Source organism: Sparus aurata, chromosome 17, assembly GCF_900880675.1.
Source record: "Sparus aurata chromosome 17, fSpaAur1.1, whole genome shotgun sequence".
NCBI lineage: Eukaryota > Metazoa > Chordata > Actinopteri > Spariformes > Sparidae > Sparus > Sparus aurata.
In genome coordinates, this window is record NC_044203.1 from 28,258,298 (window position 1) to 28,274,325 (window position 16,028).

Genomic DNA, 16,028 nt, shown 5'->3' on the forward strand with positions numbered 1-16,028 from the left:
TAGTGATTGTTTGAAATTAAACTTAAAGGGAAGTGGCTCATTTTGTAACATGAAATATTTGTGTGTTTTGGGTAGAATGAAACATAATTTGCATTTGTTCATCGCACAGTAACATCTGATTTAATGTGATGAGGTGAAATGACCATTTTGAGCGTAAACGTCCTGGATCTTAATATGTAATTTCCCACAAGGTGCCAGAAAACACTTGAAAATGCTTGAACAGTGTTTCAATATGAAATATAAAATGTGTACAAAGCCGGATGTAAGACTTTGTAAATAAGTAAACAAGCAAGACCGAGAAAAAAAAAACACGACAACTGTGATTGTTTTAAATGTACAAAGTTGCACAGGTCTTTTTTTATCAGTATTTGAAAAATATTCAACAATGAAAGTTAAATCAAACAGTAAGAATAAGTAATAACAATAATTAATATCAGCAATAACTAGACTTAAAATCAGAACTGTTTAGTTTTTTTTTTCTTCTTCTTTTTTTTTTTTTTTTTTTTTTACTGAAACACCTGAGGGAAGCAAATCAAAAGAGAACCCAGAAAAAAAAATAACCACCGAAGTTTAGAAAAAAAAAAAGAAGAAAAAAAAAAACGATCACAAACTAAAGTCAAGACAAGCTCATACAGGGGTCACTCGCTTCACATCTGTATGTACAGCACATTCGCTCCACAACTGTGCAGGACAGCAGTGATGAAAAGAACAGTGGTGAAGGATGGAAACTCGTCTGCGCCGTCGGCTCTCCGTTACAGCCTTTAACATCAGTGTCGGCAGCCGAATGGACTCACATGTAAAGGCGGGGTGAAGCAGAGAAAAGAAAAACTACAACAGAAAACAGGAAAACCCATTTGGAGCCGGCTAGCGAATGCGCTCTTTTTTTTTCTGTATGCGTGTATTTTAACCACAGCGCTGACAGTACTCCATTTGTAGCTTTTGATTTGAAAAAAGGCTGCGAGAGAGACTGAGAAAATCATTGTCCTGGTCACAAAACAACCCCAAGCGCACAGTGGAAACACAACCCAACATCATCAGTCTTTTAATAAATGGTCCCTGGATGGATAAGACACTGCCACCGTCCTGACACATCTTCCTCCTCCTCCTCCTCCTCCTCACTGGAAAAAAAAGTTTCATTCAAGCTTGTTTCAGTGAGAAACATGACATCAACATTAGTTTCGGAGGTGGATTGGAGGAATCACATTTCATGTTGTTTCTGTACATTAATCAATATTCATTACAATTCGATTCCTTACAGCAAATTATTTTTTAACTTTCTGTCAAATCTCACCAAAAAACACATTACTGGAAAAGAGGGAAAATAGAAATGCAAAGAAACCTTTGGTCAAAGAGTGTACTCACAAAGGAAGAAATGCAATGACGAGATAGAAGGAAATCATTCATCACTTAAAGATTAACAAAACAACGAAATCAAAGAGCGAAACTCAAGTGGTTTTCTATACGTTTCTCTGTCTTTCTAACAATATGGCCCATGGTTCAACCCTCCTCCCATACATTTGGGTCTGCAAGTTATACTGGTTTCCTCACAGAGGAAAGAAGGAAAGAAAAAGGTGCTCTTTTCATGAAAGTCATGTTTGTCTTGATTGTCCACAAAAAAGAAGTGCCAGCAGGAATTTAGCCCTGGCGAAAAAGGATATACAATCACAGCGTAATACGACAACATCCTTTACTGGAAAGGAATTGAGAGTCCATAACCCGCTCCTGAAAAGACTCTGAACCTGCACTGAATTGGTGTTTGCGATATTTGTGTGACTCTGTGTGTGCACATGAGCTGTGCAGATGTGTCCGTAACTGTCTCAGTTGTTGTCGGTGGTGTCCGATCTTATTCGGCGACTGTCTTGTCCTGTGTTGCTTCGTCCTGCAGGCAGCTCTTGCGGATGATGGGCAGCGGATGGGCTTCCGTGTTGAAGACCCAGTCCTCCAGCGGGAGAAGGTCATCGTCAGAGAAGAGCAGGTACAGATACCTGAGCAGACAGGAACAACATCCAGAACAGTCAGAATCAAGGTTCACTGATTACTTTACTCCTGCTGTCTGTTCATAAACATGGATGAGAAGATAAATGCTGCTGTCACATCTGTGAGATGAATGTGGTTTCAGGCAGCAGCTGCTTGGTTAGGCTAAGCTTAGCATAAATAGTCCCCTCAGGAATCTGCAGAGAAAAAGTTTAAATTCCGCGGCAGCAATGTTATGCCTCGCGATTCTTGTTGTTATGGTCGTCTGTCTTTTTAAAGCAATGTCCACGGGAGTTTCAATCTTTCACGTCAGATGATTAGCGGAAGACAAGTGGTCTCTTATTGTTGAATTTCTTCTGTGATCCGTGACTTTGTTGCATGGTGTGCAAAATAGCTTGCCCCCATCGTTTAGCTCTTTCAGCTGCTGTAGTATTTGCAAGCTTGAAGTTACTAGCTGTCAGGGGGGTTGGGTTGTGTAAGTCGCTCCATGGCTAAGTGCTTTCATTGAGATCGCTACCTGGTGGTCGCCGATCGCTAACCGCGGCCGGGATGAAAACTACATGCAAAATGTGATATTCCGCGGAAGGTCTTTGAATCCGTGGACGGCCGAGAAATCTGCGGTAATTTCCGCGATTGCGGATTCTTGGGGGGACTACATAAAGACTGAAAACAGGGTGAAACAGCTAGCCAGGCTTTGACAAACTGAGAGATGTCCGCACCCAATCTGGGCACATGCTAATGGATCTATAACTGATAAAACCGTAAATCAAAATCTCATTCTTTCTTCACTGATCTTTGCTGTGTTTGTCCACCACTGTGTGTGTGTGTGTGTGTGTGTTGCAGCGTGGCTAAATATTTCAGCAGATGTGAGTTCAGACACTAATGTCGGCACAGGATTGCTGAACTACAACGATGAAACATGTAATGAAATGAACATAACAGGATTTTTTATAAGTAATCATCAGTAAAGTGGATTTAATGACGAAGTGGGGGAAGTAAAGTATCTGAGCAATTTCACAGAATTACATCATGCAGCCTTGAAAACCAGGAGGAGACAACGCTGAGACCACACCAAGATCTAAGACAATATAAATTCTCATATCACGAACAATTTGATATTGATGTAGCCAAAATTAACAGAATACAACATAACACCTCCCTGTGGATGCACATTAGGGCTGTTGTAACAGTGACAGCAGCAAAGTCTGATGTTAGAATCTTATTCAGGTCAGCAGTCATCAGATAACTTTTGAGGCCTGTGTTATCTGAATAGTTCGTGTTGCTCAATGATCCGAGACTGAGCGGAGGTGAAATTGAAGTATCTAACTGAACACCATCTGTGTTTCTGTCACAGTCTTCATGAAGAGTGTGATTGGAATCACCCCAGAGAGTGTCCATGTCTCAATCACACCATGAGTGTGCTTCATGGACAAAAGAGATTATATCCGGGATTCTAGTATCAGAGCCTATATCGCTCTCTGTATCTGTGATGGCTTACTCGTCCTTTTGCCAGTTGCTCTGTTACCATGAGGTGATGTGGCGAGGAAATGTGCCTTACTTGAGCGTCTCTGAGAGGAAGAAGCTCTGCTGCATGTTATCATGGCTGGCCGTCGTGGTGTAGACGTCCCGGATCCCGGAGAAGCCGGCCTCCACTCTACAGTGCTGCTCCAGGGCCTGACGACAGACGGAAACATTTTATTTGCTGGACAAAGTATAAAACTACTTCTCGCTGCTTCCGGTTTTATTGTTCAAACTGAATGAATAACACTGTGATCACTTATTCATGTATGCGGCCTTTTTCACTTCTGAGCAGTGACAGAATCAAATATTGTGCAAACTGCTCAAAGGAAATCATGGGGCATCTGAGTAAAACACTCTTACCTAGCTCTGATATTGTGCACAGCGAGAAAATCCTTAAGTCAACAACAATGTGTCAACGCACACGGTAAGAAAGAGTAAATGACAGAGTATGTCGAGCCCTTCAGACGGCTACACAATTGAGGCCTGAGCGATGCTGAATCTGACAAGGGCTAATGGAGAGTGGCTGAGGTAGCCAAGCGGATTAGCACATTATTACCCCTGCTACAAAGGCCTGGCTTATACGTGCTAATTAACAAAGACCCCGACGTGTTAATGCTTGATGTTCATGAAGAGAAGCGTTGTGCACTGCTCTCAACCTCTGTGACCGATAATTAAAGGCCCGTCAAACTCGTCAGCCTGATCTCTCCACTTCTGTGCGCACTAAATTAATACTAAATCTATCATGCCAGCCCTCTACAGTTTACTACAGCTAATGTCCTGTCTATTGCTACATTAATAACGGTGTGCTCCCTGCATAACCTTCAACCACCTACTAGTGATATTGCTTGATCTACAAGCTAATGTATAGTGCCACACAATATCAAGGAAGCGGGTTGAGGGTAATTGAGGGTGCTACAGGGGCTTGACATAATAGGTAAGTACAATTTATAAAAATCAGAGTGCAAGCCACGACGAACAGAGTATAGGGTACAAATTATACGGCACAGTATCTCCCACTTTAATTACTCTTTGTGCCACACAAGCCTGGATATAAGACAATATTTTTAAGGTTTCTTTCATCATCTGAAAATATGTTGGTTGTCTTAATGTTGCTGAACCAGCTAGTCCCACGAATGTGTTAGTCAGCCGGCTCCCGAAGTGTTTAACAAGCCTTCAGAAAGCTGCCTCAAATTAACAGCGTCACAGGACATTGTGACGGGTACAGTCTGAACAATGATAACAGCTTGAGAAAATCTGTCTGAACGCTTCCAGACCAACCCTAACTGTTTCGTCGGAAAAAGACTTTGCTGAGATAGGAAACATTCCCCGAGATGCTATTGGCCGAAAGAGAAGATAGTCCTTGTCTCTGAAGCCCTTCTCAGGCTGTTGAAGTGGTCAAAAATGATTTTCTCTGGCTGTTCGAGCTCCTCATTATGATATTATGATACCACTAACTCTTGGCTGCTTGACAGATCATTTTTTCTTCACCCCCTCTGCAGTTAAAACGACAGGAGAGACTTTTGACTCGTCTCCACTCCATGAATTGTGAATTTATGTCTGTCGGGAAATTAAAACACTTCCAAGTTCCTGTGAACCTACAGAATGTCACCTTTACCCCAGTACCAGGCCCAACAAAAACAAAAAGTAGGTATTGTAGGTATTCTTAATGTATTCATGAGTTCATCATTTCCTGGAAAAGAATAAAAATGTTGATGGCTCATCCAAATAAACACTTTCTCCAGTTCTCATGATGTCACTGGAGCACAAACACAATCTATAACTATAACAAAAACACAGATTTACAATTTATTTCACTGATTTGGGTGAAATTGGATTCTATTTTACAAAGGAGGTATTTTTTGCTTTTCCCTCCGATGTCCTCTGGCTGCTCTGCCTCAACGCTCTGTAATTTACAGAGTTTCCTGATTGACAGTGAACTTTACTTGTTGCTAACTGTTAGCTTGGTTAGCCATGCAGCTAGCTGTCCTGTTAGCTTACTCAGACCTGAGGTTCCAAGAGCTAAACCTGACAAGAAAAAACATCTTGGTACTATTCTTATCACGACACTGAAATTTCTAACATAGAAACAATGCCTGGAAAATGTAAGATTTCTGGTATCATTTTGAATACTATGGCGGAAAAGTGACACAACTTTTTTTAGAAACATTTGTTATTTGAATGTTTTTTTTCTTTAGCTCAGGCCTCAAACAATTGAGTGTGTGTGTGTTAGTTTGTTGTCGGAGAGAACAATAAAGTGCAGCTGGTACGTGTGCATCAAGACTGCAGAGAATCAGTATTGAAACAGTTTTGAATATTCAATTACTGCTTGGAACTGTTTGTCCTTTAGTCGAACTGGCCTTCACTTCCTTAGTGGCTGTGTTGAGTCCCGGTCTGGGACAGCTGGTCTCTCCTTGCTTCAGGTTTTAACAATAAATGTGTAAATATGCAGAATCAACAGCTCTCTATTAGCTGTTTTGTGCGCATGGCACAGTTCGGGTATTGGTAAATATAATGACTGCTCACCGCTGTCATCGTTTTTGTGCCTCTGATTCATGTCTTCATGTCACTCCGCGAGTAGTTTGTTCATTTGTCACGATGGAACTACATTCAAAGCAGAGCTCCACCAAAAAGACTGCAATTGTTGTGGAATGTTATCTGCTGTGTTCTAAGAGTTTTGGACGTGTGGGGCGAACTATTTTTTTCTTAGCTGACGCCGACAACGGGACAAAATAAATGCAAAGAGAGACATAGTGGAGTTCCTATTTTCGTTTTGACAAGTATGATAAATTCTTTAGTGTACCCCTTACATGACCTGGCAAGTAAGTGACATCCTTCTAAAACGCATAAGAATAACTCCCCCGACATGCTTAGAAAACACTGCCTCTAGAGCCAGCTGCACAACGAGACGCTGTCGCTGCGTCATGGTAGGTGCGCCGTATATTTTCCTTCTTTTTTGTCCTTTGCCAATCACACCTATGTATTTGGTTGGTTACAATAAACATGAACACTGTCCTGGTGTATCTCACCTCAACAGCCTCCCAGCCCCACTCTCTGTATTTGGGGTCGTGGGTCAGTCTCCACATGTACATGTAGCTCTCGATGACTTCTGGTCTCAGGATGTAATATCTGTCGCTCAGCCTGGTTGCCGTGGCTTCGCCCCCGCCGTCAAATCTGAACGCCTCAGGTCCCAGTTTAGTGGCTGATGGAGACAAAAATGGAGACGGAACATTAATGAAAATCAAACAACGATTTCCATTCCGGCCTACAGACACGAAGACAGATTTGCAGTCAAGTTCAAAATCCTTTCAAAATGTTTTTTCTTCCTCTATTTGCAAGTGAGCAAACATAACATCAACGTGAACAGAAGAAATTCAATTATGTTAGTTTTGAACGAAAAAGGCTTGAGGCACAAGTTAAACAATTAAGACCCTTCCCAGCTGTCCAGATGGTCTGTCGGTTTCTTCTTCTCTCTCCGTCTCTTTATTTTACCTCCATTATATTTCTGCCACAATTTGAGACTACATCACAAAGAGATTCTATTCATGATACAGCACAAAGGAATATGTTTCTGCCAAGGTCGGGACAGGACATAGCAAGGCATAGCAACATCTTACATTTAGGGAAAAAAGCTGTATTGTGTCGTGCAATACAATGCTGAAATTCAGTTTCTACCTACTGTGTTCTGTACTCGATTTGCTTAGACATTTTTTATTATTTTTTTTATTTCTCTGGCTTATCATCTGTCATTTTGGCCGACCACTGGGAAGCTGCTCTGCAAATTGGACTGCGTTGGGCGGAAGCAGGTTCTTTGAGGCGAGCGAGGGGGTTTGGATGAAGCTGCATCTGATTCGAGCACACAATCATGTTGACATAAGACGCCAGTGTGGCAGACAGCGGGGCCACCTGGTCAGCTAGTCCATTACAGTGTTGATGTGTGAGGCAGAAAGACAAGAAGAGACAGGAAAGTACTTTCTGTTTACTCAACACACATATTACTGCATGAAGTGCTAATGACCGGAAGAAAAAAGGCGATCATTGGTTATTGTATTGCGGCTGAAACACCATCAAGACAGGATGATGCAGTACCCTAAAATCACTACATTGTCTCCATTTGGGAAGAGAAGCAACAAATAAGGAAACAAACACAGGAACAGGGAAAGAAGGATGAAAGATGGCAGCCCTCCTCCAGACACAAAGCAGGTGTCGTATGTAGACAGGAGTCGCAGTGAGGAAAATTACAATATGGAGCCCTCTAGCTTTTAATGTTGTAAATTTAATTCCAGGAACGTTCCGACAAGCCTTCATTTGAAATATTTCTAAGAGACAGACCTTCATTTTCAATCTGAGAATGTTTTATATTTTTGTAAATGTTGATTGGTACTCAAGACCCGTTTTCTTGTAACAAAACAAAAGTTAGATTTATTTTTATCATCATTCACCAAAACTCATTACGTGCCTCTAAAATAAACTGTTCTGCAAATGCTTTTATGAAATATTTTAAATTCCACAGATCCATTTTTACAAACAAGGACACTACTACATCTTCTTCTCAGCCTGTGTTGCAGTGTTTGTTGGCACGTTGCCGTCCTGTAGAACACTAACCTCACTAAACATGGACACCCTCATTGCTCTACTAGAGGTCAAAAACTCCACAGGGTAACGGTGGCGTTGATCCATTCAGAACCTCCCCAGCAGCAACAGAGCCAGCACAGACAGAACTGTGCCACACCTGTCGCTCCACAGTTTCTCCTCTCCAACCAAAACATATTTCTGATCCCTAAACCACTTCTGGGCTCTTTCCACTTTCGATTTTCTGCTTCTTGGCTGCCGCTTTGGCACTTAATAATTCTCTGGGCTGATGATGCTTGTGATGGGAGAGCTAACGCAGGTTCAACAGAGAAAAACTGCTCATTAGATGAACAGCACGCCCGAGCCAGACGCTGATTTCTTCTACCTGCTTCTACACCAAAGTATATGTTCAGTCTAAACTTTGTTATCTTTCTACCGACCTGTGCTTATGATCTCTAATTATGCCGGAGTGCATGCGAGGTGTAGAGAAAATTAGATAGAAGATGTATTTAATAAGAAATCCTCAGACAGACATTTAATTAGCTGCGAGGTTGAAATGCAAGTTTCCAAGAAGCTGCAAAGCGAAGACCTGCGAGAAGCTCACGGGTCGAGACGCTTTGCAGGGTAACACTGAATATTACTGAAACTTTTAATAACGGCACATTTTGACACCAGGGCTGTGAGATTTCATACCAACTTTTAATTCATTGGAAAGAACACAATAAAGTAGCTGATCCGAGCTATTTGGACTGGTTGACTTGTTTGAATGGGATACATCCTGCTGGGACTGTGCGTTGTTATTGAGCTGTTATGAAACGTAACATTTAGGGAAACTCTGCCCACGTTTTTTTGCTTCTTGCCTCAGCAGACAGATATATTTCACCAGTCAAACAGTGATGTTAACAGGTCGAATATCTATCGTTTCCCTTTCTGTTAGCAACAAAAGGAAGTCAAGTCCCTAAATGATACTTGCTGCCTCCGATTTACAATAGTAGAAATGCACAAAAGCTACGCGTTGAAAGTCTCATACAACTTTTTCCTCTAAAGCCAGTGCCCTTTCCCTCTCCCTGCTGCTGACTTTAAGATCCCAATTTTCCAGCATCAGTGTGTGGCTGCGATGATGGCAGAGATCCAGAGCAGCAGCAGCACAAGGAGAGTCCTCATGTTATCAGTGTTCAGACGCAGCTACACACTTTACGCACATGCAAGAGCAAATCTCACACACACTCTCTTTCTCTCTCTCTCCTGAAGACAGCTAATCTTAGAGCCGCTGAGCACAATCCATTCCCTTTAATGAGTGAAGAGAAAACCTGGTGGATGACTGTGAAAGAGAGCGAAAAGCCAGAGAAGCCTTTCGGGGCCCCGCAAGATCAAAAGTATTCCAAGCACATCAAGAAACCTGTTATGTGATGAGTCACATTAGCTTACTGGAGAAGCGAAGGCGAACGAGCACTTGGAGGATGAATCCGTGCAGCCCACCCGACAGTGGAGGGGGGGCAAGAAAGAAAAAAAAAAGCTTGAAATTAGCAGAGGAGATTATTGTCAGGGCCAAGACAGATGCCGGGGAAGAGAAGAGATCAAACGGAGGTCTTTCCAGAAAAATGCGGGACTGTTGCTGGCAACCATTCCTCTCTTTTTTTCCCTCCTCTTTTTCTCCTGGGTACATCCTCTTTCTAAGAGTGTAATCATATCAGAACTCTTCTCCTCTCCCCGTTTGCCTTCGGGCTTTAACACAATGTTTACTCTTCCAAATTTTACCTACGTTTTCTCTCCTTTTCTTGTCGTTCCTTTCTCCAGAATTGCATCAAAATGCGATTATAAGTATCGAACACACTCGGCGCCTCCGTGTGTGCCGCCTGCAACCATGAGAATAATGGAGAACTTGAATCCGCAGCTGCTACTTACGAGGCTCGTTGTCTCTCTGTCGAGGTGTAGCCACCGAGAACGATTCTCCTTCTAAAGCAGTGCAAATTAAAACGCTGGAGGCCCTTTTAATTTTCAGTATCACTCTCCCAGACTCAATTTCCTTACTCTGAATGCCACTATAACCTTTTCTTAACACGACAGTCCAAGTGTACCACAACAGCGATGAACCATAACGCTAACTCTTTCTAGGTCTTAAAACAGGCCAACTGTGGCTCAGGATGTTTCCGTCGACAAGATGCTGAACCCAAAATTGATCCCGATGGCTTTTCCACCTGCGTGTGAATGGCGTAGGGCGCTGTAGATAAACGCTGTATTGCTTTTGAGGGCAGCCTCGTCAGTGTATGAATGTGAATGATTTGGATCTAAAGAGTAGCTCATCATTTCTGTGATGGCAAGCAAGATTTTTGCAAGTTTTAAGAAAGACCAACTGAAAAATATCAGTCAAGAGTTTTATCTGTTTAAAGCTTTGGGCTTAGATTGCATTATTAACTAACATGATTCGGTGTGAACTTTCTCTTTCTCTCTCTTTCTGACATGCTTTGCAGGTGGATATGCACTGCCCACTCGGCGGTGGTAAGAGAGACGTTGTACAACCCCCATTCCTAAAAATGTTGAATGCTACGGAAAAAAAATAAATAAAAATAATGTAATAATATGGTCAATGTTGAGGTGTTCCCCAGCCCATGTCGTCATCAGTCATACAATCATGTGTTTCACAAAGTAGTGAATCTCGCCCCATGCTTGCTTGTGAACGTACATTGGTATTTTTGGAAACAGGGTTTAAGAAAAAATGTCCCTATCTTGGCATGCACGTGCCGGTGTAAACAGGAAGCAGATTGTTTACTCCAGTTGGTTGCTAAGCTACAGAAAATGACTATGAGCGAGGCAGGTAAATGTTACATCATCAGCAAAACATTGTAAGCAAGAGTTTTTGTAAAAAGTTGCTGCTGGTCCAGACGTAAAAAACACTGAAACAGTCGTTTCTGAATATCTTCACACCGGCCTGAGTTTTCTAAAAGTTCTACTTTCAGTGACCTGTAACACAACTTACGTGTGTAGGGATGATGAAACACATTAAAAAAGGTGGTTTTAAGAAATACCTGCACACTCAGGGCCTGACCCTGTCATGGATGCTCCTGTTGATTCACTCATGATACTATCACCTGTAACTAATGAACCTGTTTACCAGTGAAATATTCCAAACAGGTGTTTATGAGCATTCATCAACTTTTCCAGTCTTTTGTTGCCCCTGTCACAACTTGTTAAAAAGATGATACTGGCATCAAGTTTAGGATACGCATATAATTACAAAATATCAATACAATTGGTGAAACATTAAATATCTTCTCTTTGTACTTTTTGTAGTTGAGGCTGTCAAACAAGATGAAATAAAGCAAAAAACGAAAAAGGAGAGCTGTTTACATCCCCACTGATTCAGGGAAGGCCACTGCATTGTGCAAACATCATGACCTTGTTGCATCAGATAAAAACCTTCAGTCTTCCTCCACAACCGCTACTGCTAGATTATCTTTTAGTTTGACATGATCCATTTATATCCAAACCAAAACAGGTAGGAGCAGTCTGTAAACCTCTGCCCTTCTGCCCGACGTTGAGCCTCCTGAACACAGCCTCTCTAAGCGAAGCGTCTCTGCACAATCTTCAGCATTGCTGCCATTTTCCACTGACCTGAGCGAGTGTAACTCTCGTGGCATGTGTGTGTGATCTCCGCAGCCAGGTCCAGGTAGTGTTGCCTCTTCTCCGGCACGCCGTCATCAGCCCCAATGCCGATCATGCCCCCAGAGAAGCAGGCCAGGTGGCCCATCTTGTGATCCAGGATCCCTCCCCTCCACTCAGCCATGTAGGTCAGACCCCCAGGTGACTTCTGTACCAGGTTGGCTTCAATCGCCTGCAGGGAAACACACGGTCAGGAATATTTAAACCTGGTAAAAGTGCTGTCTATTAATTATTGACATAATTTGTGCCACATACATTGATGCCTCGGTTGATTAGGAATCTCTATCTTCCTGAATTGGAGGTTGAATCACCTTCACATTCCCAGAAGGGGTATCGATAAACCATGTTCTCTATAACAGTTCGTATATGTGGGCAATCTTACCCGTCGAACATGGCTGCTACACTGTAAATGTCTGTACTTATATGCTTAATTATGTAGGTTGTTATATAACAGGAAGGAAAACCTGGGAGAGATTCCGTCTGCGAAAGAGATGGTCCAGCACAAACGCTTTAATAATTGATCAAAAAAGACGGAGGTAACGGAGCAAAGGAAAAGGGAAGTTTCTCTGTATCGACAAAAGGAATCTCAACTTTTTCAGACAATTCTGCAAACTTAGGTTTTTTGTGCATCTCTGCCTCTCTGCAGCTGCGTCTCTTGTCAGCGTTTATGTTTTATAAGACAGAATACAGAAGGACATCTCATGAGATCGTTTCCAAATGACTCATCATTCTCTCTCTTTTTACAGATTTCCCCATCTCCCCCTCCTCGCCTGGCTTGCTGCGCATTTTGCATCCAAATTCAGGTTCGTGACATTGAGCAGCAGCGACACCCCCCATAGTGCTGATAATTAAAAGTGTAAACTCCCTCTTGAATCTCGAGTCCAGACATTCATTAATTTCTGTCTTTTTTTAACAGCTCTACCAAGATGAGGCCTAGAAAAGGAAAGATGAGGAAATGAGGACATCTGCTCTGATGAACATTTTGTTAGTGGTGCGCTAGTACTCTTACAACTGTTATACAATGTATGAGAAGCCTTTCATGCTAAATACAATTTGATAAAGATGCAACCTGCTGCAACCGGGGACAAAACAAGTAATGTGTATAATATGAAAGCTTATAAATACAGCTCAGGAATTCTTGAGGGCTGAGACAGATCATTTTCCCCACTAATTAGCTGTTGTTAGCCGTAATCATGGCATAGGATAATTGGAAAATGTTCTTTCATTCAACACTGTTTTAATTAGTAATCTACTTTTATTTGAATGCCGGAGATAATGAGTCATGCCGCGGCTTCACCTTAGATCTCTGTGGAAACATACAGTCTATAACTTAATCTGATAGTACGGGGGTCCTTCGCCATTTAAATAAGTCACAGGGGAGACGAAGAGTCTGTAATTAGTAGTTATGCCTCTGGCTTGACCCCTCTGATGAGAAGTGAGGAACCCTCAATGGCAATCTGGAGTTATTGTCTGCGATATCCTAATTGCAGCCAGAGGAAATGTGCTCTGCTCTGACATTATCTCCATTAAAGTGGAAAACAGACGACTTCAGGATGATTTTTATGCATGTGTGTGCCGAAAACAGACGTTCATGTGCACAGAAAGTATTTTACATTACATTACGCAGTGCCAGGAGACTTCACTTTATGATGTTATCTTCCTTTCTTCCTCCTGCAGCCCGCCCCCTCTGTCACAAATATACTGCTGTATATAATCATTGTACAGTTTGGTGCTCTGGATAAGAGAAACCCATTATGGCGCTACACCCACTTCTGAATAAGAGCCACTGAATCTTTAATAGAAGAGAGAAACATCCATGCGTTAGGGCTGCGACTAACGATTATTTTCACTGTTGATTTCAGCCGTCATATATTTCTAGATGAGCTGTTTTGTCTATATATTATCACAAGTGCTGGTCGGTGTTTCCTCAAAGCCCAATATGACTCTTCAAATGGCTTGATTTGTCCACAACCCAAAGATATTCAGTTTACTGTCTGAAAAAACAGAAAATATTCAGTTTTTAGATGCTAGATTCAGATAATTTTGAGATTTTATATATAAAAAAAGGCTGATTAAACTGATTAATTGGTTATTAAAATACTAACAAATGTATTATTTAATTTTCAATTCAATTCAATTCTGTTTTAGCTTAGATATGAAGAACTGATGCTTGTAATTGTGCAAGGAGCCCCCTAACTGTGTGCATCATTAAAACTTGCAAGTTTACAATAAGCATAGGATAGGATGAGTTTTAACATGCTGTAGTCAAACAACAGGAAAGTAATGACAGATGTAGACCTTTGCATTTTAACTAAAGGCAAATAAAAATAAATAATTAATAAGCTCTCCTGTTTTAAACAACCTTTCAAAGCACTTGAATATTGATTTCAAGGCGTACCTGAATGCACCATGGAGTCTGTGCCCCTGTGGCCTCAATACAAACATTTACTTGACAGTGTGGCAGAAAGCCTTTTAACATTTACTCACTAAATGGGCAATCTACCTGCATTTGGCACTTGGCAGGTGTTCAGGTATTAAGATCGATCGTTGGAAAGTGATTTCTTTTTTAAGCCCAGCCCTAAATATTGTTAGGTTTGACATTGCTTTAAAACTTCTAACACATCAGGAGTCTAAAATGTAACATAAACGTCACATCAGTGACAGATTAAATGCATGTGGTTTTATTTTTCCTCTCTGTATGGGCTGTCTATATTTAAAATTTTCACTAGGCATACCTGTTACATACTGCAGGTGAGCAAACAGAAATTAGATAAGTTCTACACTTCTAGAACTGCGCTCAGTCAAGAACAGAATTCACCTTCTAATTGCATCACAAGATAAAATTAACGAGGAATTGTATTTGAAGATTCACTGTGAGAGAAGTGGAAGATCATCATTCCTCAAATCCTTCTGTCAAGCTCAGAATGGTCGTTAATAACGGCTTCAACCGTAACTATTAATTTTTAAAAATGCTGCCTGTGTGAGGACAGAAAAAACTCTTCTATTATTCCTTGTTATCTAAATTCAAAGCTCCCTCTGCCAAAATATCACCTGAACATCGTGATTCTTTCCATGAAAGCCAGTAAAGCCGTGAGAAATATGTATGGAACTGAAACCTACGTCTAAATAACACAAAACTATCACTCTTGAAGCACTGTACTTTGTCTGTCCTCTTGTTGTTTTGTGTTTAAGTGTTTGTTCGTCTTTATTTGTCTTGGCTGTAAAACACTTTAAACGCTTTGTTTGATCAAAGCCATGTATGCAAATTGCTGTAATTACAATCGCTTTATCTAACAGAGAGGACCAGTCACTCCGCGTGAAACGGGAGACTTTGGTGTCCGTACCTCCAGCGCGCTGTAGTACATCTTCTTTGCATCGCCGTCCGTCTTGTCCGACATCAGGAATGATTTGATCAGATACTCGTAGAAACTGTCCCCGAGGCCACCGATGGAAACGTGATCTAAGACGGAGAACAAGGAGGGAAACATTCAGCAGGGTCATACACACACACACAGGTCTTTATTCAGACAGGGTCTCTGCAGGTCTTCAAAAACCTTCTACCTGGTTCACATGTAAAATTTTTCCTTTTCTTTCTGATCTCCCTTTCTTCTCCCTTAAATAGACAATATAACATCCATTCCGTTAATTAACAAATGAGATACTCTGATATTATTTTTAACAAATAACTAAGTTCACATATACGCTACATACACTGATAAGACACAATTAGGCCATGAACTCGAGTGTCTGCATCAGTGTCTCCAAAAATCTCTGTTTCTGCCCGTCCAGACGTACTGACGACAGAGTTTGTGAATAAATTCATCCCCGAGGGAGATATTGAAAAGGTCAGCTGTTCGGTGACCTAGAACACAAGGCCTAAACACATGGATAAAAGCTTGTTATGAACATATATCCTAATTTGAGGCTGTTAGGAGTGTGACAGAGGATCGTCTGAGCAGGAGGCTGCCGGGTCCTTTTTTTGTTGAGTTTCAGTCATTCCCATCAGACCTGCAGCAAACACTACATACATTTTAATTTTTCATCATTTTATTCTTATTTTTGGTTTGTTTCATTTTTATTTGCCACTCCATCACTTTTGCCTTTACGTTCTGAATCTTGAATTGCTGTAAAGTTGCTGTAAGTGAATTTCAGGACCCAAAAGTAGCTAGAAAGCTTAAAGACTGAGAACCAGTGAGTGTCCATCCATATTTAAGAGATAACTTAAATTAACTTAAGATAAATTCAAAGTTTCAGTTGGTTTTGCAGCTTACCTGAGCCTGGACACTAAAATTTAATGACTTGCA

At 41.3% G+C, this 16,028-nt stretch overlaps 1 protein-coding gene and 1 long non-coding RNA gene across 3 annotated transcripts in view; one reads left to right on the top strand and one right to left on the bottom strand.

Moving 5' to 3' along the window:
* Window positions 1-323: 323 nt before the first annotated feature.
* Window positions 324-16,028, bottom strand: part of LOC115567290 (mannosyl-oligosaccharide 1,2-alpha-mannosidase IA) — a 215,089-nt gene continuing 199,384 nt past the window's right edge. For both annotated transcript variants that reach the window (XM_030393699.1, XM_030393700.1), the window contains exons 8-12: window positions 15,069-15,184; window positions 11,677-11,896; window positions 6,522-6,694; window positions 3,533-3,648; window positions 324-1,985 (exon numbers count right to left, since the gene is read on the bottom strand). In XM_030393699.1, coding sequence (XP_030249559.1) covers window positions 1,844-1,985; window positions 3,533-3,648; window positions 6,522-6,694; window positions 11,677-11,896; window positions 15,069-15,184 — 767 coding nt within the window. In that variant the 3' untranslated portion in view covers window positions 324-1,843. The remainder of the gene's footprint in view (window positions 1,986-3,532; window positions 3,649-6,521; window positions 6,695-11,676; window positions 11,897-15,068; window positions 15,185-16,028) is intronic.
* On the top strand, window positions 12,468-13,268 carry LOC115567292 (uncharacterized). Its single transcript, XR_003981170.1, has 2 exons — window positions 12,468-12,527; window positions 12,641-13,268. It is a non-coding gene; the product is annotated as an uncharacterized LOC115567292 (long non-coding RNA).